General features: G+C 42.4%; 1 protein-coding gene across 1 annotated transcript in view; it reads left to right on the top strand.

Moving 5' to 3' along the window:
- The window catches only part of LOC129624251 (ATP-binding cassette sub-family C member 4-like), a 195,433-nt gene that overhangs the window by 39,340 nt on the left and 129,823 nt on the right, over window positions 1-26,270 (top strand). The window contains 5 exon segments of the mRNA XM_055541911.1: window positions 14,195-14,419; window positions 18,089-18,178; window positions 20,510-20,673; window positions 21,794-21,919; window positions 23,246-23,495. Of these exon segments, the coding sequence (XP_055397886.1) occupies window positions 14,195-14,419; window positions 18,089-18,178; window positions 20,510-20,673; window positions 21,794-21,919; window positions 23,246-23,495 (855 nt within the window).

Below are 26,270 nucleotides of genomic sequence, written 5' to 3'. Positions count from 1 at the left end.
GGATGTAGTTCAGCGGTTGTATTTACTTTCAGAATGGACAGGTGCTTAAAGGACAAATGCTCCAGGGAATTACAGTTGGGTTGGCCAAAAAAATTCTTTCAGGTTTCCCATAACAGCTTATGGCAATACTTGAATGAACTTTTTGCCAAGCCAATGATTTTCTTTTAATCAGTTAAAACATAGTATTGTGAAAGGATGACAGTGAAAAGAAAACACCTTTTATATCATACTAGGACATAGTTCAGTCCAGTTCAGTCTCTCAGTCGTGTCCGACTCTTTGTGACCCCATGAATCGCAGCACGCCAGGCCTCCCTGTCCATCACCAACTCCCAGAGTTCACCCAGACTCACATCCATCAAGTCAGTGATGCCATCCAGCCATCTCATCCTCTGTCGTCCCCTTCTCCTCCTGCCCCCAATCCCTCCCAGCATCAGAGTCAGGACATTTTTAGTGCTTAGTAAATGATATAAATGCTAAAAGTGATCCTTGAGAAAGAGAAGATCCTACAACCTCAAGGAATATGTGCCTCGTGGTTTGGGTGAGGTAAACTTGGACCTGAGCCCAAAACATAAGATATTTTATAGTCACTCAGCAAGTAATTGTTGCCCAGCAAGTAACACCTGGGACACATCTGATAAATGCTTTCCTAAGAAGGGATTGTTGCCTCTCCCGTTCCTGTGAAACAGAACCTGGAGCCCTGAGTCTGGGCAGGAGCTGCCAGAACTCCAAGAGCACACCCTTCCCTGGGCTTCTCCCTCCTCATGGGCCAGGTCACCCAGGCCACAGCCCTTGTGGGGAGGAGCTTCAGCTTCACCATCAGTTGTGGAGAATCCATGTACCATCTGTGCTGGTTTCAGTCCTGGCTGTGGGGGTGGTTTGCTTGTTGAAGGGAGAGTCTTGGTAGCCTGGCACTGGCAGAGGGTGGAGGAAGGGATGTGCAGGAGAAAACCTCAGACAGAAAGCTGTGAGGTCAGTAACCTCCATGACCTTGAAAGGCCTGAGTCAAGATCCCCCAGAGTACAGTCCACCTGGGGACACAGTGCTGTCAGCCCCCCTGTTCTGGCTGAGCCTGCTGGGGGTCTGCTGCAGACCTCCCTGTGTGGCTCGTGCTCTCCGTGGTCCCTGAGTGCTGCCTAGGGACACGGGCGGCCTGTGAGTATGTGAGAGCAGGAGGGATGGAAGATGCAGTTTCTGTGAAAGTGGTGTTTTAGGTGGAGAAGGTGTGAGCTGTCCTCAGTCCATCGTGTTGGGGCGAGGTGGTGGGCCAGGTGGTTTACAGGTGGGCTGTGCTGTACTGAAGGGCACTGCGGGCAGTGGGCAGGTGGGCAGGTGAAGTCCACCCCACACAACTGAAAAGGCAGAGAATCTGTCAGTTCCCAGGTGACTGGGTGGTCCTAGGAGATGGAGTTCTCGCTGATGGCAAAGGTGTGTACACCATTGTGCCAGAGGGTGGGGACAGGTATGTGGGGCAGAGTGCCACCTTAGAGAGGATGCTGACCACCGAGATGCTGCAGTGCCTTGTGAAGGGTGGAGTGGTGTTGATTCCAAAGTTGTCCAGCCCCAGGAACACTTCCTACTGGGGATCCAGGAAGACCAGGTCTGGGAGCTGTGTCAGGTGTCAGTTGGTAGAGCCCTGGCCCCTCCTTCAGGAGGCTGGTTGTTGGGCGGTCATGGCAGAGAAGTGGGGAGTCGAGGACCTTGAAAACAAGGGAGCTCATGCTCTGTAGTACTAGAGGTTCCAGTAGCAGTAACAGGGGCTCCAACTCAGTAGTCATGGTGGTGGCAGCAGCTGTACTATTAGTAGTGCAGTAGGAACAATGGTAAGTACTCAAAATACGTTATGTATCAGGAACTGCTATGAGCACATTATGTGTAATATCGCTCTTATTCCTTGGGCTAACTCAATGAAGTTTTAGGTTTCATATTACCCCCATTTTAGAAGACAGGACACAGTCCAAGTAGTTCCATAGGATATCCGTGGTCACACGGAGCATAAAGAACAACCTGAGTGTCCACTTCAGGCACTCTGACTTACGAGCCTGTTCATCTCAATACCTGAGAGCTGGACCAGGGTCAGAAAGGCTTGTCTTTAGAGCTTTGTACTCATGGTGTCAGACACATGCATCCTGAACTTTGTCTAAAGATAATAAATAGGATGCTAAGAACTTCCTGGAGCAGGAAGTCAGATATGGGATCATAAATGAGGGTAGAGTTCAGGTGACCACGTCCCCCAGGTCCCAGATTTGACTAGGATGTTGATGCCAGCAGCAATATCATGCTGTGTTCAGAGGGACCAGGAGCCCTTTAACCATCCCCTCATTACTATCCCTAAGTGGTGATAGTTTTAGATAGTGGAAGATCTAAACTCAGCTCAGGATTCTCCAAAACGTGAACACATTTACTTTGAGACCTCTTGCCCTCTTTTAATTCCTCTGGTGCACAGGACAACTGATGGGTTATCCATGGTTCCCAGATGGCACTGTGACCAACCGCAGCACAGGCACTCCTGGCAGCACCAGTAGGAAGAGGCAGGGTGATGCCAGTCCAGGGCAAGGATTCTGGAGTAAGGATTTCAAAGTGTGAAACCTCTGTCCTGTGAGAACTGAGGGGTAATTATAATGCTTGGGGAAGCAAGTACCAGGCTAGTGTTCAACCTGGAGCACATTCAGGTCACCCCTAATTAGAACAGAACAGCCAGCGAGTTCCCAGCACTCTGGCCCCTGTGTGCACCCCCATGGGGACCTTAGGTGAGGAGAACAGGTTTCCGCCTGTCCACAGCCCTCAGGGTGGAGAGGAGGGGCCTGAAGACTCTTCCTGGACCAGAGACACACAGACCACTCCCCAGGTCATCAGGGCTTCTCTGTGAGAGATGAGGTCTCCACCTGCTGGTGTGTAAATGGGGTGACCTTGAAGAGTCTCAGTAGGTTTGCTCACTCCCTTCCCCTGAGTGGGGAGGAGTGGACAGGGTTTATGTCTTCTTCCTGAGATACTTAGAAATGGCTAGCATTGTCTAATCACTGACCTTTGTCCAAGGCCACTTTTGCTAGTTGTCTCTGTTTTAGGTAAAGGCTATCAGTTCAGTTCAGTTCAGTCACTCAGTCATGGCTGACTCTTTGCAACCCCATGAATCACAGCACACCAGGCCTCCCTGTCCATCACCAACTCCTGGAGTTTACCCAAACTCATGTCCATCGAGTCGGTGATGCCATCAAGCCATCTCATCCTCTCTTGTCCCCTTCTCCTCCTGCCCCCAATCCTTCGCAGCATCAGGGTCTTTTCCAATGAGTCAACTCTTCGCATAAGTTGGCCAAAGTACTGGAGTTTCAGCTTCAGCATCAGTCCTTCCAGTGAACACTCAGGACTGATCTCCTTTAGGATGGACTGGTTGGGTCTCCTTGCAGTCCAAGGGTCTCTTATGAGTCTTCTACAACACCACAGTTCAAAAGCATCAATTCTTTGGCACTCAGCTTTCTTCACAGTCCAACTCTCACATCCAAACATGACCACTGGAAAAACCATAGCCTTGACTAGACAGACCTTTGTTTGCAAAATAATGTCTCTGCTTTTCAATATGCTATCTGGGTTGGTCATAACTTTCTTTCCAAGGCATGTCTTTTAATTTCATGGCTGAAATCACCATCTGCAGTGATTTTGGAGCCCCCAAAAATAAAGTCTGACACTGTTTCCACTGTTTCCCCATCTATTTGCCATGAAGTGATGGGACCAGATCTCATAATCTTAGTTTTATGAATGTTGAGCTTTAAACCAACTTTTTCACTCTCCTCTTTCACTTTCATCAAGAGGCTTTTGAGTTCCTCTTCACTTTCTGACATAAGGGTGGTATCATCTGCATATCTGAGGTTATTGATATTTATCCCAGCAATCTTGATTCCAGCTTGTGCTTCCTCCAGCCCAGCGTTTCTCATGATGTACTCTGCATATAAGTTAAATAAGCAGGGTGGCAATATACAGCCTTGATGCACTCATTTTCCTATTTGGAACCAGTCTGTTGTTCCATGTCCAGTTCTAACTGTTGCTTCCTGACCTGCATATAGGTTTCTCAAGAGGCAGGTCAGGTGGTCTGGTATTCCCACCTCTTTCAGAATTTTCCAAAGTTTATTGTGATCCACACAGTCAAAGGATTTGGCATAGTCAATAAAGCAGAAATAGATGTTTTTCTGGAACTCTCCTGCCTTTACAGTGATCCAGAGGATGTTTGCATTTTTGATCTCTGGTTCCTCTGCCTCTTCTAAAACCAGCTTGAATATCTGGAGGTTCATGGTTCACGTATTGCTGAAGCCTGGCTTGGAGAATTTTGAGCATTACTTTACTAGCGTGTGAGATGAGTGCAATTGTGCAGTAGTTTAAGCATTCTTTGGGATTGCCTTTCTTTGGGATTGGAATGAAAACTGACCTTTTCCAGTCCTGTGGCCACTGCTAAGTTTTCCAAACTTGCTGGCATATTGAGTGCAGCACTTTCACAGCATCATCTTTCAGGATTTGAAATAGGTCAACTGGAATTCCATCACTTCTACTAGCTTCGTTCATCGTGATTCTCTCTAAGGCCCACTTGACTTCACATTCCAGGATATCTGGCTCTAGGTTAATGATTACACCATTATGATTATCTTTGTTGGTAGAGACTATAGGAAGGCACATATTTGTGTAAATCTTCACTTTGGAACTCAACTGATGGGCAGGAAGTAAGCAGAATCTTCTGTTTCCCAAAGTGGGCCTTGTGTCTGGACTCAGGGCTGGTTCCCCAAGAGCTGAGTGGTCTTTGCATTTATTTTCCACCCCTTTCTTCCATGTGTCCCTCACTTCTGCTCAACCCGGCAGGCTGAGGAGTGGCTGCTGGTGGCAGAGATACTGTGGGCTGAGAGCAAGCGCTGAGGACCACACAGCAAGGGAGAGGAGGAGGGGGCCTTGAGCCAAGTGGACAGGGACCTGCAAAGCAGACCTGCTATGTGCCCTGCTGGTTCCTGAGAGCATCGTGTTAGGCATCAGATAGTATCCTCAGTGATCACCTTGAGACATATATGAGGGTGATGCTTTTCAATTCATGTTTTAAAGAAAAACTATTTTTACTGTCTCATTGAAAAATTATTTTTTAAAAATTGAAGTATAATTGACTTACAATATTATATTAGTTTCAAGTGTATAGCATAGTAATTTAGTATTTTTGTACATTATAAAATGATTACCCAGATCAGTCTAGTTACCCTGTCACTATACAAAGTTTTCTAATGTTATTGACTATATTTCCTATGTTGTACATTACATTCCCATGACTTATTTATTTTATAACTGGAAGTTTGTGCCTCTTAATCTCCCTTACCTATTTCACTCATCCTCCAATCCCCTTCAATCCATTTTCTTTACTAAGTCAAGGAAATAGGTGACTACTTTTTAAAAAAAGATTGCCTTCATAATGGTGCAAAATTCAAAATTCTGCTTAGAAGTGAAACTTTTAATTACTGTTCAGAAAACTTGGCTTCTAGAAGTGACTTTTCTCAAGAATTCTTATTCTGCCATAATGGCCTGTAAACAGCAGTGAGTTTTTTAAGCCCTTTATGAAACTGTCCTCTACCATTAAGGATAGAATAGATCTCTTCCCAGGACTCCTGTCTTTTGTGCAAACCGTAGACATCTTTGCTAATTTTTTGCTTTCTGGTATGACAAGAAGTTTCTGGTTTATCTTTATACACAAAAAAGCTGTGCATCCTTAAGTAAAAATTTACCCCTGCCCTGGAATCTCCATTTCTCCAAGCAGCCATGGCTCCTTCTAGTGGGAAATGGTATTTAGATTCTATGGCCTGGGCACTAGGGATGCTCATTGCTGTTGGGTTGGCTATTGTTTCTCAGCTTTTTCATTGGGCAAAGCTAGAATACATTGTTTATAGTAAACAGACGCTGAGTTTATATGGGTATTTCCAATCTAAATCAGATTCAGGACAGTAGTCCTTTTACTTTATCTTTTTACTCTTAGATTGGTATCTCTTTTCCTGTCATCATCTTTTCTCTTTTCTGCCATGCCTAATGGTGGCTCAGATGGTAAAGAGTCTGCCTGCAGTGCGAAAGACCCAGGTGCTTGGGTTGGGAAAGTCCCCTTGAGGAGGGCATGGCAACCCACTCCAGTATTCTTGCCTGGAAAATTCCATGGACAGAGGAGCCTGGCAGGCTACAATCCATGGGGTCTCAAAGAGTCCGACACGACTGAGCGGCTTCACTTAATCCCATTTCTCAATGATACCAACATAATTAGTCATTTAAAAATCTTATAGTGTCAACACTATTAACCATAATGTGTCTTTTGGAAGCTTTTGTTGTTATTGTTGCTGTTCATATTGTTCTTAGATAGGCATATCACACAGGGAATGTGTTTTCAAATAATTTCTTTAAAAACCACTTTTAATAATTCTTTTTTGTATAACTTTGCCAATCTACTGGATGGATATAGCTTTTGTTTCATTTTACTCTGAAATTTAAGAAATTGATTTTGAAAACTTGATTGTTTTATAATTATAATTCTGTATAATGTTTTCACAATTCCAAAGTCAAATCAATAAAAGAGGCTATTTTAAAGAAGACTGGTATCCTTGTTCCATTCTAATTCTTCCACCACTTTAGATGTAACATTACAAATTTTGATTCATATTTTGATTTTGTAAATACAATATTTTATAAACATTTTTTTTCTGTGTTGTCAGATGGAAGGTCTGAATTTCCTCATTGAAGTCTCAAGAGTTTCGGTTCATAAGGAGTTTGCTTAGAAGCATGATATGTAACATGGAACCTGAGTTAAAACCCTCTGTGGTACTTGTACTTGTGGTACTTGCAAGTTCATGGCCCCTCCAGGTCCAGATGCCCTGATGATGCAGGAGAACAGCAGATGTTTCTAAGGGATTAGTTTCTACATCCAGAATCTTCCAGGGAGAGGGAACTTCAGGGTCCATCCTTAATCAGTTGGACCTAAACCAGTTTCTAGAGTCTTGGCTTCAGGTCTCAAAGTGTTCTTAACCCCTCCCAGGTGATGCTAAGGTGCAGTCAGGATTAAGACCACTGTGTCAGGAGGAGTGGAGTTATATTTAGCATCCTAATGGTTATTATTTTCCCAGGTTCACTGCTCTTCCTCCTTAGCTCTGGATCTGTCTCAGCTCCATTGTTTGTCACCTGGTCCCCCATTTCTGATGATAAATTGCCCCTTCATTTTTCCCACAAGCTCATTTTTTTCTGCTTATATAGTTCACTCAAGCATTTTTTTCTTTGTCTGATATAGGTTGTGTCTGTTTTCTGCGTTTTCTTAATTTTTCTCATGAAGCAGAGTTGGTGGAGTTGGGTAAGAAACCTTTTAAGTATGTGTGGAAATGTAACAGAGAAACTATACTGACTAGGGAAATTTTAGCACTTAACCCTGTGAGAAGTTTCCCTAAGAAGCAGGAAATGGGGTCCAAAAGTCAAGTGCTTTCAGGAGGCTGAATACCAAGGATTTCACCAAGAAATGTCTACCCTGGAGACACTGAGATGCTTGTAGAATCTTGATCGAATGGTGTCATTTTATATTAGACTTTTAAAAAAATCTTTCATGGTTTCATACTTGTGAAGAATTCCTATGAAGATGTAAGAACTCTATTCTCTACTGGTTTCTGGAAAGAATATTCGCAAATCAAACTTAGAATGACATCAAAGATGAAGAGTTTTGGGGCACAATTGGTGATCTCGTGCCTGCTTATCCAGAAAGTTTTAACTTTGGTTAGTTTCAAGTTTGATAGTGAATATTTCCTCAGGTGATTTATTCCTCACAAGTTGAGGATTAGGATCAAGAATAGACAGAAGAGTAGAAGCTATAGACCATGGACTGGCGTTACTCCTTAGTGAGTCTGCTTGCTCAACTGGGTGACTAAAGACTTTCTCTCAGGAGATAAACCCAGACACTTAGGCGGTAATGGTCTGCTTTTATTTCCCACTCTTTTTTTTTTTTTTTTTTTTTTTTGCTGGATTTGTTGCAGTTATCAGTATTCTTTTAGGCGGGTGACATTACTCTTACTCCTCCTGTAATTGCAACAATATTAGGATCAAATAACTGAGTAACAGACAGTTGAGAAACAGCCAACAAAGGTCCATCTAGTCAAAGCCACGCTTTTTCCAGTAGTCAGGTATGGATATGAGAGTTGGACTATAAAGAAAGATGAGCAGCGAAGAATTGATGCTTTTGAACTGTGATGTTGGAGAAGACTCTTGAGAGTCTCTTGAATAGCAAGGAGATCCAACCAGTCAATCCTAAAGGAAATGAGTCCTGAATATTCATTGGAAGGACTGATGCTGAAGCTGAAATTCCAATATTTTGGCCATTTGATGGAAAGACTTGACTCATTAGAAAAGACCCTGATGCTGGGAAAGGTTGAAAGCAGGAGCAGAATGAGATGACAGAGGATGAGATAGTTGGATGGCATCAATAATTCAATGGACATGAATTTGAGCAGTCTCTGGGGCTTGGTGATGAACAAGAAGGCCTGGCATTCTGCAGTCCATGAGGTCACAAAGAATTGGACATGACTGAGCTACTGAACCGAACAGAGAGCAGTGATTCCCAAGGAGAATCATAGTTCTAGAACACTTTGGGATGGCAGGTGTTACTGCTGCGCTTCTGGTGGAGAGCCCCAGGTTTGTAGCCTGCAGCACTGGGCTGCCCTTGATCATATCTGGGCTGAGACTGCCATGTGTAGTTTGACTTTCTTGCTTCTCTGTGTAAGTCTCTAGACTTCTGTCTCAGGAAACTGTATAAACAGTGTGTTTTATAATCTATGAGGGGCTCTTCTTAAGCCTCCAGGTGTTATTGATGGAGCTTGCTGGAAGTGTAACAGTGAGCCTTTGTGTTCTTGAGAACTGGTCATCAAACTCTGATATGGTCATCTTATTCATAATTCTTCCACTAAACAGTCTTCTCTTCTCTGGAGTAGATGAAATCTCCTGTGACCTTGTGGAAGGTAAGGCAGGTGTTACAGCCTGCGAACATGTGTGTAGAACAAGACAGAAGTTTAGGGCTTCTGTGTCACAGCCTTTTGAGAGATGGGTTCAGCTTTCTGTAAATAATCTGATCAGGCACTAGTTAGTTGAGCAGAAAATGCATTTTAGTTATGCTTCATGTTTTGAGTTGTGAATTCTACTTCTCTTCTTTTTGTGGGTTACTCAAATTTGTACAGACTGAACAGAGCTATCAAAAGCAAACCCATCAGAGGACTTCCCTGGTGATCCAGTGGTTATGTCCCCTTCCATGCAGGGGTCATGGGTTTGATCCCTGGTTTAACTCAGATGACCATTATATCTACTACTGCGGGCAGGAATACCTTAGAAGAAATGGAGTAGCCATCATGGTCAACAAAAGAGTTCAAAATGCAGTACTTGGATGCAATCTCAAAAACAACAGAATGATCTCTGTTCGTTTCCAAGGCAAACCATTCAATATCACAGTAATCCAAGTCTATGCCCCAACCAGTAACACTGAAGAAGGTGAAGTTGAACGGTTCTCTGAAGACCTACAAGACCTTTTAGAACTAACACCCAAAAAAGATGTCCTTTTCATTATAGGGGACTGGAATGCAAAAGTAGGAAGTCAAAAAACAACTGGAGTAACAGGCAACTTTGAGTTTGGAATACGGAATGAAGCATGGCAAAGACTAATAGAGTTTTGCCAAGAAAATGCACTGGTCATAGCAGACACCCTCTTCCAACAACACAAGAGAAGACTCTACACATGGGCATCACCAGATGGTCAACACCGAAATCAGATTGATTATATTCTTTGCAGCCAAAGATGGAGAAGCTCTACACAGTCAGCAAAAACAAGACTGGGAGCTGACTGTGGCTCAGATAATGAACTCCTTATTGCCAAATTCAGACTGAACTTGAAGAAAGTAGAGAAAACCACTAGACCATTCAAGTATGACTTACATCAAATCCCTTATGATTATACAGTGGAAGTGAGAAATAGATTTAAGGGACTAGATCTGATAGATAGAGTGCCGATTGAACTATGGACTGAGGTTCGTGATATTGTACAGAGACAGGGATCAAGACCATCCCCATGGAAAAGAAATTCAAAAAACCAAAATGGCTGTCTGGGGAGGCCTTATACATAGCTGTGAAAAGAAGAGAAGTGAAAAACTAAGGAGAAAAGGAAAGATATAAGCATCTGAATGCAGAGTTCCAAAGAATAGCAAGGAGAGAGAAGAAAGCCTTCCTCAGTGATCATTGCAAAGAAATAGAGGAAAACAATAGAATGGGAAAGACTAGAGATCTCTTCAAGAAAATTAGAGATACCAAGGGAACATTTCATGCAAAGATGGGCTCGATAAAGGACAGAAATGGTATGGACCTAACAGAAGCAGAAGATATTAAGAAGAGGTGGCAAGAATACACGGAAGAACTGTACATAAAAGATCTTCACGAGAGATAATCACAATGGTGTGATCACTAACCTAGAGCCAGACATCCTGGAATGTGAAGTCAAGTGGGCCTTAGGAAGCATCACTATGAACAAAGCTAGTGGAGGTGATGGAATCCAGTTGAGCTCTTTCAAATCCTAAAAGATGATGCTGTGAAAGTGCTGCACTCAATATGCCAGCAAATTTGAAAAACTCAGCAGTGGCCACAGGACTGGAAAAAGTCAGTTTTCATTCCAATCCCAAAGAAAGGCAATGCCAAAGAATGCTCCAACTACTGCACAATGGCACTCATCTCACATGCTAGTAAAGTAATGCTCAAAATTCTCCAAGCCAGGCTTCAGCAATACATGAACTGTGAACTTCCAGATGTTCACTTTTCCTGGAGGAAAAGTTATGACCAAGCTAGATAGCATATTGAAAAGCAGAGACATTACTTTGCCAACAAAATTCCGTCTAGTCAAGGCTATGGTTTTCCCAGTGGTCATGTATGGATGTGAGAGTTGGACTGTGAAGAAGGCTGAGCACCGAAGAATTGATGCTTTTGAACTATGGTGTTGGAGAAGACTCTTGAGAGTCCCTTGGACTGCAAGGAGATCCAACCAGTCCATTCTGAAGGAGATCAGCCCTGGGATTTCTTTGGAAGGAATGATGCTAAAGCTGAAACTCCAGTATTTTGGCCACCTCATGCGAAGAATTGACTCCTTGGAAAAGACTCTGATGTTGGGAGGGATTGTGGGCAAGAGGAGAAGGGGACTACAGAGGATGAGATGGCTGGATGGCATCACTGACTCAATGGACGTGAGTCTAAGTGAACTCCGGGAGTTGGTGATGAACAGGGAGGCCTGGTGTGCTGTGATTCACATGGTAACAAAGAGTCAGACACGACTGAGCCACTGAACTGAACTGAACTGGGGAATTAAGATAACACATTCCTCAGGGCAACTAAGCTGGTGCTTCTCAACTAGAGAAGTCTGAGTGCTACAAGAAGACCCAACACAGCAAAAAAAAAAAAAAAAAGTTTCATGCTGGAGATTTCTTGGTGGATGATGTTTTGCAGTCAAGTAAGTAGACCAGCTAAAGTTGATAGAGATGAAATCTAGACATTAATTGAGAACAGCAATGTTATATCTCAATATCATGTGGGAGACAGCCAACATACTTAAACTATCCAAAAAAAAAACAAAACTTGAAAGTCATTTGAACATTTTGGTTTTATTAATCACTTTGATAATTGATTTCCACATAAGTACAGTTCAGTTCAGTTGCTCATTTGTGTCTGACTCTGCGACCCCATGGGCTGCAGCATGCCAGGCCTCCCTGTCCATGACCAACTCCAGGAGTTTACGCAAACTCATGTCCATTGAGTTGGTGATGCCATCTACCATCTCATCCTCTGTCGTCCCCTTCTCTTCCTGCCTTCAATCTTTCTCAGCGTCAGGGTCTTTTCCAATGAGTCAGTTCTTCCCATCAGGTGGCCAAAGTATTGGAGTTTCAGCTTCAGCACCAGTTCTTCCAAGGAACGCCCAGGACTGATCTCGTTTAGGATGGACTGGTTGGATCTCCTTGCTGTCCAAGGGACTCTCAAGAGTCTTCTCCAACATTACAGTTCAAAACATCAATTCTTTAGCATTTAGCTTTCTTTATAGTCCAATTCTCACATCCATACATGACTACTGGAAAAACCATAGCCTTGACTAGACAGACAATTTTTGGTAAAGTAATGTCTCTGCTTTTAATATGCTGTCTAGATTGGTTATAACTTTCCTTCCAAGGAGTAAGCCTCTTTTAATTTCATGGCTTCACTCACGATCTGTAGTGATTTTGGAGCTCAAAAAATAAAGTCTGCCACTGTTTCCACTGTTTCCCCATCTATTTGCCATGAAATGATGGGAACGGATGCCATGATCTTAGTTTTCTGAATGTTGAGTTTTAAGCCAATGTTTTCACTCTCCTCTTTGACTTTCATCTAAAGGTTCTTTAGTTCTTCTTCACTTTCTGCCATAAGGGTGGTGTCATCTGTATATCCCAGAAATCTTGCTTTCAGCTTATGCTTCATCCAGCCCAGAGCTGCTCATGATGTACTTTGCATATAAGTTAAATAAGCAGGGTAACAATATACAGCCTTGGTGTACTCATTTTCCTATTTGGAACCAGTCTGTTGTTCCATGTCCAGTTTTCTAACTGTTGCTTCCTGACCTGCATACAGATTTCTCAGGAGGCAGGTCAGGTGGTCTGGTATTCCCATCTATTGAAGAAATAGATTCCTATTTTCCACAGTTTATTTTGATGCACACAGTCAAAGGCTTTGGCATAGTCAATGAAGTAGAAATAGATGTTTTTCTGGAAAACTCTTGCTTTTTCAGTGATCCAGAGGGTGTTGGCAGTTTAATATCTGGTTCCTCTGCCTTTTCTAAAACCAGCTTGAATATCTGGAAGTTCACGGTTCACGTATTGCTGAAGCCTGGCTTGGAGAATTTTGAGCATTGCTTTATTAGTGTGTGAGATGAATACAATTGTGCAAAAGTTTGAACATTTTTTGGCATTGCCTTTCTTAGAGATTGGAATGAAAACTGACCTTTTCCAGTCCTGAGGCCACTGCTGAGTTTTCCAAATTTGCTGGCATATTGAGTGCAGCACTTTCACAGTATCATTTTTTTAGAATTTGAAATAGCTCAACTGGAATTCCGCCACTTCCACTAGCTTTGTTCATAGTGATGCTTCCTAAGGCCCACTTGACTTCACATTCCAGGATGTTGGTTCAAGGTGAGTGATCACACCATCGTGATTATCTAAGTTATGCGAGGGAAAAAAACCTTCTTGATCATATTTTTGCATGCAATTCTCTATGGAAATGTAACTATTAATAAAATGCTCCTTTTCAAAAACAAATTATGATGGGTAATGAATAAAGAATACTGTACACTAATGTTCAGTGGAAGAGATCCTGGGGTAAATGAAATTAACTACCGTAAACCGCACCAAAGTCTGGTCTTCATCCAAAGAAGGTGATGTTGTGTATATGATGAGACTGTAAGGGAGTCCTCTATTATGAGCTGCTTTTGGAAAACCAACAGTTAATTCCAATGAGTACTTCTCCCAGTTAGGCCAACTTAAAGCAGCACTTGATGGAAAGTGTTGGAATTAGTCAACAGAAAATACATAATATAAGACCACATGTTTTTTTGATGACCAGGCAAAAGCTGTCATAGCCTGGCCTGGAAGTTCTGACTCATCTGCCATATTCACTAGACTTTGCACTTTCAGGTTTCCATTTATTTATTTTTTTTACAATATCTGTTAATGGAGAAAATTTTACTTCCCCATAAAACTGTAATAGGCACCTGAAATAGTTCTTTGCTCAAAAAGATATAAAGTTTTGGGAAGATGGAATTATTAAGTTGCCTGAAAAATAGCAGAAGACAGTGGAACAGAACTTTGAATACGTTGTTCAACAAAGTTCTTGGTGAAAATGAAAAATGTGTCTCTTATTTTTACTTAAAAATAAAAAGAACTTTTTGGCCAACCCAATACTAAGGCTGTATTTTCTTTGAATGTAAGGTTTTGGTTACATTAAAACTTTATCTGCTTGTCTTACTGGAAATAGTGAATCTGTGTATTTTTCTTTTAGATTAGCCATGAATGTAGCATTTTGTCAAGAAGGGTTTTTAACATGCTAATAATAAAAGTAAAGTTTGTGTTAAGAAAAACTGGCATGGCTTGTAGTTCTAATCAAGGCTTTTTTCTTTTAGGAAGGCACCAAGGTGGTTCTGCCCATATTTGGGGGGAAAATTATTAGTTATGTTGAAAAGTACCATCTTTCCGATTCTGCCGCTTTGCACGAAGCCTACGCCTACGCGGCAGCGCTGAGCGCCTGCGTGCTCGTGTGGGCCGTTCTGCACCACTTGTGCTTCTACCGCATGCAGCGCGTGGGGATGAGGCTGAGAGTAGCCGTGTGCCATATGATCTACCGCAAGGTGAGTGTCGCTCGGTACCACGGTGTGTTCCTCTCTTGAGGGATCAGGAACATTTGGGGAAAGTTCTCTGTAAATTACAAATTTTGTAACTGGGATTGTTTACACCTTCCTAGAGAAGCTTGCATTTGCATCAAGCCATGTTTGTTGTTGTTGAAGCAAACTTTACCAATAAATAAAGAAAAGTTTTCTTTTGAGATCGAGTGTGGACTGTCCTTGACAATTTTTAGCCATAGGCTGTCACATAATAACCACTAAATTTGTACTGTAAAATATTAAATTAATATTCAAGAATAAGTATCAAAAGTATCAAGTTGATTTTCAACGTCTTCATGCCCAAATCCCATAGTGCTGTTTATGGAATTTTTTTGTTGTCATTCATTAATGCCTTCAGTTACATCAAATTTGTATTTAAAAGTAAACTTCAGAGATTGGATCTATAAAACTATATCTAAGAGCAGAGAATGATAAAGGCAATGATTCTAATTTTAAAAGACCTATCTAATTATATTCAATATAATTATGTTTGCTAGAGAAAAATATAAAGAGAATTCATGCTAAATATAGACTCACTCCTTATATTTTATAAATAGTTTTTGTTAATGGTATGAAAGAAAATAGGATATTTGAGATGAAACTTGAAGTTTTACATTGTTTTATGAATTCCAGAGATAATTTGTTGCTCTTCATTTAAATTATTTTAATACAATATTTCCTTTTATTTTTAGTATGCATTGTAGCAGTTTTAATAAGAACTGATTTAATGTGTTTAGTGATTTTGTATTGAGAAATGCCATGAAATTATTCCATAGTTTACCCTTGTCTAAACTAGTGTAAAAAGAGTAAGGCTTTCAGGTATCTTTACAAAAGTATTGCCACAGGTATATCAGTGTCAAGAGCTGAAGGGCTCTGTATAAACTTGATCCTGGACATGTCTTTGCCTTAGACTGTTTCAAAAAAATCCTTATTTGACTGTATTGTATCCTTGAAATTTTCAAAGAGAGTAGATCTTAAATGTTCTCACCACACATGTTAAATAGGATAACTATATTAGGTAGTGGATACTTTAAGTGGTTTTACTATAGTAACCATTTCCCAGTGTGTATTTATACCAAATTATCATGTTGTAACCTTAAACACATGCAATTTTTATTAATAAATAAAGTCCACATTGAAAGACAAAACCAAGCAGCTTAAATTGAAAATATTGCTTCTTTTACCTGGTTGCTGCTTATCTAGAGCTTCTTCAGAATACTTTTTTCAGAAGTGAGATGTCTTCTCCTCATTTTTCCTTGAGCAGAGTCTTGTACTTTTCAGGATTGTGTGAAACTGGGGACCTGGCATCTCACTGTCTTGTCTGACAACAGCATCTGAGCTGCTTTCCTTCTAGGTGATCTGGAAGTTGTAGCTGTGCCCGCATACTGCAGTCAGAGGTCTTCACTGTCATTCATCATCATCTTTGTTATTCTGTTGCATCTTTAACCATTTAGGAGATGGATACTCAGATTTCCCCACAAATTGGCTATATGTTTGTCTTTCCAGATCATACTTAACTCTCATAATAGTTGTGAAATTTTACCTGAACCGTGTTGTGAAACCTTAAGTTAGGTGTGAGGTGATGGTTTAGTGAAAGCTCACTCTTTGCTGCACAGGTGAGCCATTGTCTACCTGTGTTTCTTCCTCTTCCCACCACACTTTGGAATCTTGCCTTTGGGAAATGTGATCTGACCTGGCACATTGGCTTATGTGAATGTAAATATCTCCCAAGAAGTTCATTTACTGCCTTGATTTTACCTAAATGTTGGCCCTATATGAAGTCAGGAATTATAAGGATTATAATAACATGGACATAACTTGAAATTCCGTAAACCTGGAAAAGACAAATTTCCTCATGCACAGCCTTGCACGTAGAGTCCTGCTGGGGTGCAGAAACAAGACACTTCTTTTCAGGTTACAGGTGGGCTGATTCTTTAGGGCACAGCTGGTGCTGCCGAGCAGCTCTGAAAGGCCCCTCTGAACTTCTGTGGTTCATGCTCAGGCCCCACCTCCTAATCCCTGGTCCTGGGGAGGAATCAGATTGGGCATTAGAAATGGAGTGGCTGCTAAGCCCGTAGCCATAGTTTGTTCTGACCATGGATTCCAGGCTGGGGCAGATCTCCAGGAGGTCTCTAAGGCTGCACATATTCCACTCCTAAAATGGCCCATTCAGCATTTTGTGCTCTTTGCAGCTGAATTTTGAATGATTGTGAAGGAGGTATCGTATGTGAAAAGGACTTACCATTTATTGATTAATACATTTCCACAGCTTTGGTAAAATTACCTCTGGCTTTTGACCATTGTTTTTGTTGTGGTGGTGGTGGTAAAATACTCCCAGTGTAAAGTTGACCATTTTCACTCCTTTTAAGTACAGCATTTAGTGACATTAGGTATACCCACATTGCTATGTAGCCATCACCATTATTCATCTCTGGAACTTTTTCTTTTTCTCAAACTGAACCTCTGCATCCATTAAACACTAGCTCCCCAACCCCTCTCCCCACACCCAGCACCATTCTACTTCTTATCTCTGTGAATTTGAGTACTTTAGTACTTCATATAAGTGGAATCATACAGCGTTTGTCATTTTGTGTGAGGCTTATGCTCTGTAGCACGATGTCTTCACGGTTCATCCATGTTGTGGCAGGTGTCAGAACTTAATTCCTTTTTAAGGCTCAATAGTCTTCCACTATAGGTCTATGCAACATTCTGTGTGTTTGCTCATCTGTCAGTGGACAGTTGTTTCCACCTTTTAGCTATTGTGAACATTGCTGCTGTGAATATGAGTGTACAAATTGTCTGTTCAAGGTTGTGTTTTTAGTTTTCTTGAGTGTATCCCTGGTAGTGTAATTGCTGTATTCTATGCTAATGTCATGTTTAATTTTTGAGGAATTTCCGTATTCTCTTCCATTGTGGTTATATCATTTTACCTTCTCGCTTGATCATTGTTTTCTTCTTTAACTTGAGGAGTCGAGAAAAGGTTTCTTATGAAGTATGACATTTTATTTGGATCAGTGGCTCTAGTTGGTCTGTTGAAGCAGCTCCTGGTGTCTTTTCAGCTTCCTCAGATCTCTAGGGCATTTTTCTGACTAAATAAAGGGATTGAGCAACACAGGTTGTGTATTTTGTAAAATCAGCAGACTGGCATCAAGACCACAGTTTCCTCACAGGAACAGTGTTTTGAACATCATACTTGCTCATTTCAGAATGAGGAAACTAAGCTCAAAGTGATTAAATATTGTCACCCACAGGATGAATGATTGAATCCAAGTCTCCGAATTTCTTTCCTAAGGCAACCTTTCCAGTCTCATCCAATTTGGCTAAAAATTGCTTAGTTGGGTCCTAAGTCTAAACCTACACCCTTTAACCTTCAGACAGGTGCAAGTTCACTGAAACAGGGGGTGGATTTTGCTTTTACCTCCTGCTCCTCCCTTTGCTGTCCTTGTAGTTGGGGCTGCTGCCACACTGAGGAGTTAGAGGCTGAACAAGGGTCCCTAGAGCCCTGCTGTCAGGGGTCATCCTGCTCCTGCTGACACCATTCAAGACCCTTGGAACACATGCTCCATTGTGTTATGTTCTAAGATGACTTGGTATCACCTTGGGAATCCGGATCTCTGTCTCCCTCTCTCATTTCAGGCCCTTCACCTGAGTAGCCCAGCCATGGGGAAGACCACCACAGGCCAGATAGTCAACCTGCTGTCCAATGATGTGAATAGGTTTGACCAGGTAAGCTGCCCCTGAGGGATCCTCTTCCGTTTCCTATTTTTCTCACTGGGTTCAGCTTATTGGGATGCCAGGTGCCAGGGTTTGGTGTCAGCCAAGGTTCTGTTGAGGATGTAAGACAAAGGTTCTATTTATCCAACTTTCACTTCTCTGTGTGCAAATTCGATGTAATTATATGTATTGTTTCATAAGTGAGAGTTTTGTTTTTCTGATAATAAATGGCAGCAGTGTTCTTGCCCAGCTTGGTTAGTGTCCTAAGGGGTCCTCCTGGAGCGGCCCTTCTTGGCACGTGGTGTAGGTGTTGCTGAACTGTCTTCCTCCTCCTCTAGGTGATGAAGGCCTGGTGGGCAGGGATTGTTTTTTCCCCTGCACCCTGTTCAGTGCCTGCTGCATAGGGAGCCTTCAAGTGGGTGGTCCCCAGACACAACCTCCTCTCTGCTGTCCCCACACACTCCTTTTTCCACTGACCTTAAGCATAGATCACATGACCCAGAACATCGTAGCTGTTGGTCAGATCTGTGTTGTAGTAGACACTTTTCTATCCAGTATTCATTCATGAAACATGAAGTAAGGCCCCTACTCACTTTCAGGGATGAATAAAGCTTAGTTTCTGCCCTATAGAAGCCACAGTCTATCAAGGAGGTAAATACACAAGTAATTACTGGAGAGAGCAGTAGGTACCATAATACAGGCTTTCCTGGGATGCTGGGGAGCCCAAGGGAGATGAGGGCTAAACTCTGGAATGCAGAGCATTTGGAGAAGCCTTGAGCTCATCTGTGTTGTGGTCAAAATCCACATCTTCCTTCATTGCTGCTTATATGATTCTCCCGGGACATCCCTGAAGTCAGCCCTGTGCTGCCCTGAAACAGTATCATCTGGGGTGGACACTTGGATTTCTGCTTTAGCAGGTTTAAAACACAGTGAGATAATTTCTATTTAGGTTTCTGTCTGTTCCTTCAGAGCATATTGCTTCTATTCTCTGTCCTTAATGGCTTTTATACCATCACAAAGAGAGGCTATACCAAAGAATGCTCAAACTACCGCACAATTGCATTCATCTCACACGCTAGTAAAGTAATGCTCAAAATTCTCCAAGCCAGGCTTAAGCAATACATAAACTGTGAAATTCCAGATGTTCAAGCAGGTTTTAGAAAAGGCAGAGGAAACAGAGATCAAGTTGCCAACATCTGCTGGATCATTGAAAAAGCAAGAGAGTTCCAGAAAAACATCTATTTCTACTCTATTGACCATGCAAAAGACTTTGATTGTGTGGATCACAATAAACTGTGGAAAATTCTGAAAGAGATGGGAATACCAGACCACCTGACATGCCTCTTGAGAAACCTGTATGCAGGTCAGGAAGCAAAAGTTAGAACTGGACATGGAACACCAGACTGGTTCCAAATAGGAAAAGGAGTACGTCAAGGCTGTGTATTGTCACCCTGCTTATTTAAATTCTATGCAGAGTACATCATGAGAAACGTGGGGCTGGAAGAAGCACAAGCTGGAATCAAGATTGCCGGGAGAAATACCAATAACCTCATATATGCAGATGACACCACCCTTATGGCAGAAAGTGAAGATGAACTAAAGAGCCTCTTAATGAAAGTGAAAGAGGAGAGTGAAAAAGTTGGCTTAGCTCAACATTCAGAAAACTAAGATCATGGTATCCAGTCCCATCACTTTATCGCAAATACAGTGGCTGATTTTATTTTTGGGGGGTCCAAAATCACTGCAGATGGTGACTGGAGCCATAAAATTAAAAGACACTTACTCCTTGGAAGGAAAGTTATGACCAACCTAAACAGCATATTCAAAAGCAGAAACATTACTTTGTCAACAAAGTCCGTCTAGTCAAGGCTATGGTTTTTCCAGTGGTCATGTATGGATGTGAGAGTTGGACTACAAAGAAAGCTGAGTGCCAAAGAATTGATGCTTTTGAACTGTGGTGTTGGAGAAGACTCTTGAGAGTCCCTTGAACTGCAAGGAGGTCCAACCAGTCTATCCTAAAGGAGATCAGGCCTGGGTGTTCATTGGAAGGACTAATGTTGAAGCTGAAACTCCAATACTTCGGCCACCTGATGCGAAGAGCTTACTCATTTGAAAAGACCCTGATGCTGGGAATGATTGAAGGCAGGAGGAGAAGGGGATGACAGAGGATGAGATGGTTGAATGGCTCACCGACTTAATGGACATGAGTTTGGGTAAACTCCGGGAGTTAGAAATTTACAGGGAGGCCTGGTGTGGTGCGGTTCATGGGGTCACAAAGGGTCGGACTGAGTGACTGAACTGAACTGAACTGAACTGGAAGTGGCTTTGTCTTTCTCTTCTAAGGTAACAGTGTTCTTGCACTATCTGTGGGTGGGGCCACTGCAGGCTGTCACAGTAACCGCCCTGCTCTGGATGGAAATAGGAATATCATGTCTTGCCGGGATGGCTGTTCTCATTATTCTTCTGCTTTTGCAAAGCTGCTTCGGGAAGTTGTTTTCATCACTCCGGTAAGAGAAACACTTCTTTTAAAAATTGATAATATATAATTGGTAACATCCACAGTCTGCTTGATGCTTTTGTTCAAAAACAAGACAAATACCTTCTCTAGTCTCTTCTTTGTGTGAGTTGTAGACCCTACAGGCTTAGCCAGTGGAGGCTCCAGCCTTAAAATGAAGGCTGATCCTGAAACAGGAATAGGGAAGGCATTCACTGGGTCCTCTGGGCACCGTGTCTGAAAAAGTAGAGTGTCCTTCAGCAGAATTTACCCATGTCCAAGTTATTTAAATATTGGTAAATAGTAAGAATCTTGTAGCCCCGTTTCTCACTGAATATATTTTTGTTAGGCTTGTGTTGGAGCCTTTCAGGTATTTATTCATTTTTCTATTAAGTTATAAGCACCCCCATGGCCAGGCTGATCTTCATTGTGTCTTTATGAAGCCCCACATTCACAGCAGCACATGTGACAGAAAAGTGGCTTGTGGTGAAGAACCTTCTAGTTAGACTGAAGCAGGTCCCAGAGGGTTGGAGGTGGGTGGTTGTCAGGTGATGGAGATGTTGTGCTGTTTGAAGGTCACTGAGTTCTTGTGTGTGTTGTGTGTGTGCAGTTCTGTGCTTGGTGTCTTTCTTTATTTGGAATTTCCTTTCCTGTCTTTGCTGGAGAGATAGATGCTCTCTATCCTTCGAGGCCCTGTTCCAGAGCTACCAGGTCTCTGAAGCTCTTCTTGTTCTCCTTTCCTGGTGGAATTAACAGCCCCATCTTTTCTGCTCCCCAGAGCTTCTCTCCTATTTTATTACAGCACAGACTCTGTCTTCCTGGGTGTCTTTCTGTCTCCCTACCTGACCGTGACCTCTTTGAGCAGATGGTTTGTATCTGACACATTTCAGATTTTTCTTAGCCGATGCTGCACATTCTCCAAGTTACTTCTTGAAATGGACTGAATGGTTGACTTCCTAGTTGAAGCCTTTTTCTCCATTTGTACTTTGAGTAGGACCTGCCTGTGTTCTAAGTGCAAAAGGGCTGTAGAGAATAATTTTATTCCTAGCCCGCCCCCATGCCCACTCCTGCTGCTGCTACTGAGGAAAGTTGAGCTGTGGTCACTAAGGCTCCTCTCACGTCTGTCCCCTCAGGAGTAAGACTGCTGCTCTCACAGACGAGAGGATCAGGACCATGAGTGAAGTCATAACTGGCATCGGAACAATAAAAATGAATGCTTGGGAAAAGTCATTTATAGACCTTATTACCAGACTGAGAAGGTAAGTTTATATATATAGATATCACTCCATATTTTCATGCTTTATTTCCTATTCCATTGGATACTTTAGATGTCTTACCAAAGAAGTATTTAAGTTCAGATTCACATTAAGGTGAACTTAAATACTAACTATTCACTGCATCCCCTACATGTTGCAGGAGGGTTAAGAATAGTGGAGATATCATTTACCCTGCTCTTTCATTTGCCATCTTTTCAAAGGAAAAAAATATATATATGCTTCTTACTTATATAGAAATTAAATTCTAAGTAGTTCTTAATACCTCAAATCCCAATAAGCAATGCTTTTAACATAGTATTTGAGACAATGACATTCAAACTAAAATTGTAATTTATGGTGATGGCTGATAACCAGGAAGATTATAGAGACTTGGTATACTTGTATTGAGCTGAACTGTATGAATCACTATTGTTCATTGTTGCTGTGCTTAGTCGCTCAGTCGGATCTGACTCCTTGTGACCCCATGGACTGTAGCTTCAGGCTTCTCTGGCCATGGGACTTCCTAGGCAAGAATACTGGAGTGGGTTGCCATTTCCTCCTCCAGAGGATCTTACAGACCTAGGGCTTGAACCCGTGTCTCCTGCATTGGAAGTGGATTCTTTACCACCATGAAAGCTCATGAATCACTATTATTCAATTCTAATGGAGCTATGAAAATACTGTCCCTTTTGTTCTGCTTCATGTTTTTAGACTGTTTTTCCATCATTCATTTAAATATCTGATGAGCATTTCTCTGACCCCACCTTGTCACCTCTCACTTTGCACCTTTGCAGAGCCCATCTTCCTTCTACTCTGGCCTCCAAGCCTGACTCCAGCTCATCTTCATGGTCCATGTGTGTGTGACTTGCCTTTACTCCACTGCTCCGAGTTACATATTCCAGCTCTGGGCTCCCTTGGGGGCTGTGATGACCATCTCTGTCTACTGTCTCCTAATTTTGTGGTTGCTAGGTCTCTTCACCCATAAGTTCATGAGCGCCTGGAGGGGACAAGCTGTGTCTTTCTGTGAGGAGCCTGGCACAGGCTTGTGATTATGAAAGTTTGTTGAATGAATGTCAGATTGACCCAAAATTGTTTGAAATTGTGACAGAAAGCCTCTTACTTGAAAGAGTGAAGTGGGGATGAAGTGTGTGGTCCTGGTGTCGGCCAGAACCCTGAGTGTGCACTATGCTAATGTCTCCATGATGTGAAGGATGGTTCATCTTAATCTGTGTCCATTCCCTAGAAAGGGGCCACTTACACAGGGCACTGAATTCATGTCTTGTATGCTGATGCTTCTTATAAAACCTTTGTCCTACTTTCTTTTTACAGTAAGGAAATTTCCAAGATTCTGAAAAGTTCCTACCTTAGAGGCATGAATTTGGCATCATTTTTCACTGTGAGCAAAATCATGATTTTTGTCACCTTCATCGCCAATGAGCTCCTTGACAACCTGATCTCAGCCAGCCAGGTGTTTGTGGTGGTGATGCTGTTCGAGGCTCTGCGGTTCTCGAGCACCCTCTACTTCCCCATGGCCATCGAGAAGGTGTCAGAGGCCGTCGTCAGCATCCAAAGAATCAAGGTTTAGTGAAAAATAACTTTTTAAAGTTATAGGTGGATTTTACATAAAATGCCTCTTTTATGTGGTGTCACTGTGTGCCAGTTAGGTGAGACTTAACTCTTTCAGTGCCAAGTTGGCAGTCTTTCCAAAATGTATGTATTTCCCTCTTTTCTTAGGTAAAGTGTGTTAAAAGTACTGTAAGATCCATGCTTGTTTAGGACCGGTAGTATAAATAGCAGCAGCACAGGCTCTTGACATGCAGTGATGGCTGCAGGATGATTAAAATGTCTAAAGGCAGGAGAAGCGAACAGATGCATCTCGTGTGCTGACTGGAATGACTAGGCAGTGACTGTGCACAGTCCTGGGGTGACTACGATTCCTCTCTGGTCTGGGAGGGGAGGAACTTGCTGAGAAGTCCCTGTTCCCTGGGCAGGAAGAGTGGCCTCAGATTCACTTAGTTCTCTGTGTTTAAAAATGGAGTCTTTCCTCCAAAAGATATTTTCTTGTTGATTTCTGACTCAATATTTTTATTCCTGTCATTATATTACTTAGTGTCTAAGCCTGTCTCTAGCTGCCCTCTTCCTTTCAAACTTGTAACTCCGACCATACTTACTGTCTCCTCTTTAAAACTAAATGTCCCTGAGTATTCAGGGGTAAATAAACTAAATGTCCCTAAGTAGTCACACAATGCCTGGCACACGGTAGGTGCTCAAGTATTTCTGTTTAAAATTAAGATTAAATCAGCTCTGTAAAAATGAATGATTTATTATGACCTCATAAGCCCAAGAACTCTATTTTTCACTAAGTAAGGAAGGGGGACCCATGGTCCTGGCCTTGGATGATTCCAATAGGATTGCAAAGCACTCATTTAAAGTCTTCAATAACTTTAACATCTAGTAACAACCTGTCTCTGAGGTTGTTTTCCATTACCAGCTACAAGCAAATTAGTCTTTTTGGTAGTATCAACTTTCTACTGGCCATTTAACTTCAGCTTTTTCATCAGACTGAGTCTTGGAGAAAAATCCAGCCAGCACGTCTGGCGCCTTTACAAGCTGATCATGTGTTGAATGGGGTCTCATTTAACCCTTGGAAGACTGTGACATCTGTTCACCTCAGAGGTATTGTTTGTGGACAGGTGCTCAATAAATTTAATTCTTCACATAAGGCATACTTTTCCTTTTCTTTATTTTTTGTTTGAAATTGGGGTGTTTCTATTTTAATGTATACAGATTGAATATTGATGTCTTGGTTACATGCTTAAGCTGAAACTGGAATTTGATTCTGTCTAGACCAGATATATAACATATACGTTACTCTCCAGGGCCCTCAGTCTTTTTAATCAATAGAAGTTGATAATAGGCCAGAAGAGAAATTCAAGCAAGGCTTCACTGAGGCTTGTGCTGCAGCACAAAGTATGAAAACAAGAAACTGATGCCCTGTTGATGCTTTGAGAAGAGAGGGCTGGTTCCTTAAGTGGGGTGAGGGTAGGGGAGGATTGGTGGTTTGAGCCACAGGGGTGACTTATGTGGTTTGCCCCCTGTCTGGTAGGTGTCATGTGCCAAGATCGTGCACAGTTCCCTGCTTTGCTCCCAGCAGCTCAGAAATGCCAGTTAGCTTGTGATGTTTTTGTACCTTATTGTTCATGATTGCCTTTGCATATGTGCAGGTATGTTTAGTCCCTTAGGATTTCTTTGTATTTTGTTGCTCAAGGAGACGTTTGTCCAGATGCAAGCACTCCAGTAGAGGGTCCCAGCCTGTCTCATCACCTTTTGCTTGTTGCTGTGTCAGCTTAGACTGTGTAAGGCTGTAGCCATGAAGTCAGTGGTTGGATGGTTTGAAGAGCCATGCAGTCTGTTCCTTCCTTAGCTGAGCCCTTGATGGGCTGACTGTGCAAGGCTAGGTCTTAGCTGGAGTTGGGACTGTAAAAGCACACAAATGATGTAGTGTCTCCCCTCTGTGTGACCTAGTATTCCTCAGGGGATTCAGAGGTAGGGAGGGCAGTGCCAGCTGGGGATGTGCTGAGCTGATTTCAGTAGGGTTAGTATTTGAGATGGACTAGAAGGGTGGGTGGGGTCAGTACTCAGGGTGTCCAGGCAGAGGCCGCCTGGGGAGCATGGATTTAGGTGCAGGTGAGCCACTGGGGCGGTGGGGGGAGAGGGGGCAGGGTGGGGTGTTAAGCTTGTGGACACTCTCTGAGGGGCTGTAAGGAGATCGGGAGGGAGTGTCTTGGGGTGGAGTCAGTGATGTTGGGGAGGACTGGGGAAGGAACTAGCAAAAGAAAAGTTGCATTATTGAAGTAACTAATAGTGAGTGAGATTCTGAAATTATGTTGTTTCAAGAGGAAAAGAGAGTTGGGAGAGAGATGAATTGTGTCAGAACAGGCGATGGTGGTGGGGAGAAAGAACTCAGGCTGTGGTGGTTGAAAGCCTGCAAACGTGTCCTCATACCACTCTCCGTCCATCCTGCCTCCTGGTGGACATGGGCTCCGGGCGGGTAGGAGTCACTGTGCTCAGTGTTAGGTTCTCAGTGAGCTAGGATGAGTGGAGGAAGGAATGAATGAAAGCATCTTCCACCAGCTGATATTTGACAGAAATGCAAGGATCCTGTCTTTCTTTTCCTGCACAAGGGTTTTCACATTCAGTTTTGACCAGTTCTTTTTAAGTAGAAGTTTGCAATCACATTTATGACTCTGAGGCACGATAGATGGGGTGTCAAGATGTTTAAGGTAGTAGATTACTATTTATGTGTCATTTTCTTTCTCAAACATCCTCACATGCTTGTTTAAGTTTTTCCCCA

This window comes from Bubalus kerabau, chromosome 12 (assembly GCF_029407905.1).
Source record: "Bubalus kerabau isolate K-KA32 ecotype Philippines breed swamp buffalo chromosome 12, PCC_UOA_SB_1v2, whole genome shotgun sequence".
NCBI lineage: Eukaryota > Metazoa > Chordata > Mammalia > Artiodactyla > Bovidae > Bubalus > Bubalus kerabau.
The sequence above is the reverse complement of the archived record's forward strand: the minus strand, read 5'-3'. Positions and strand labels throughout refer to the sequence as shown.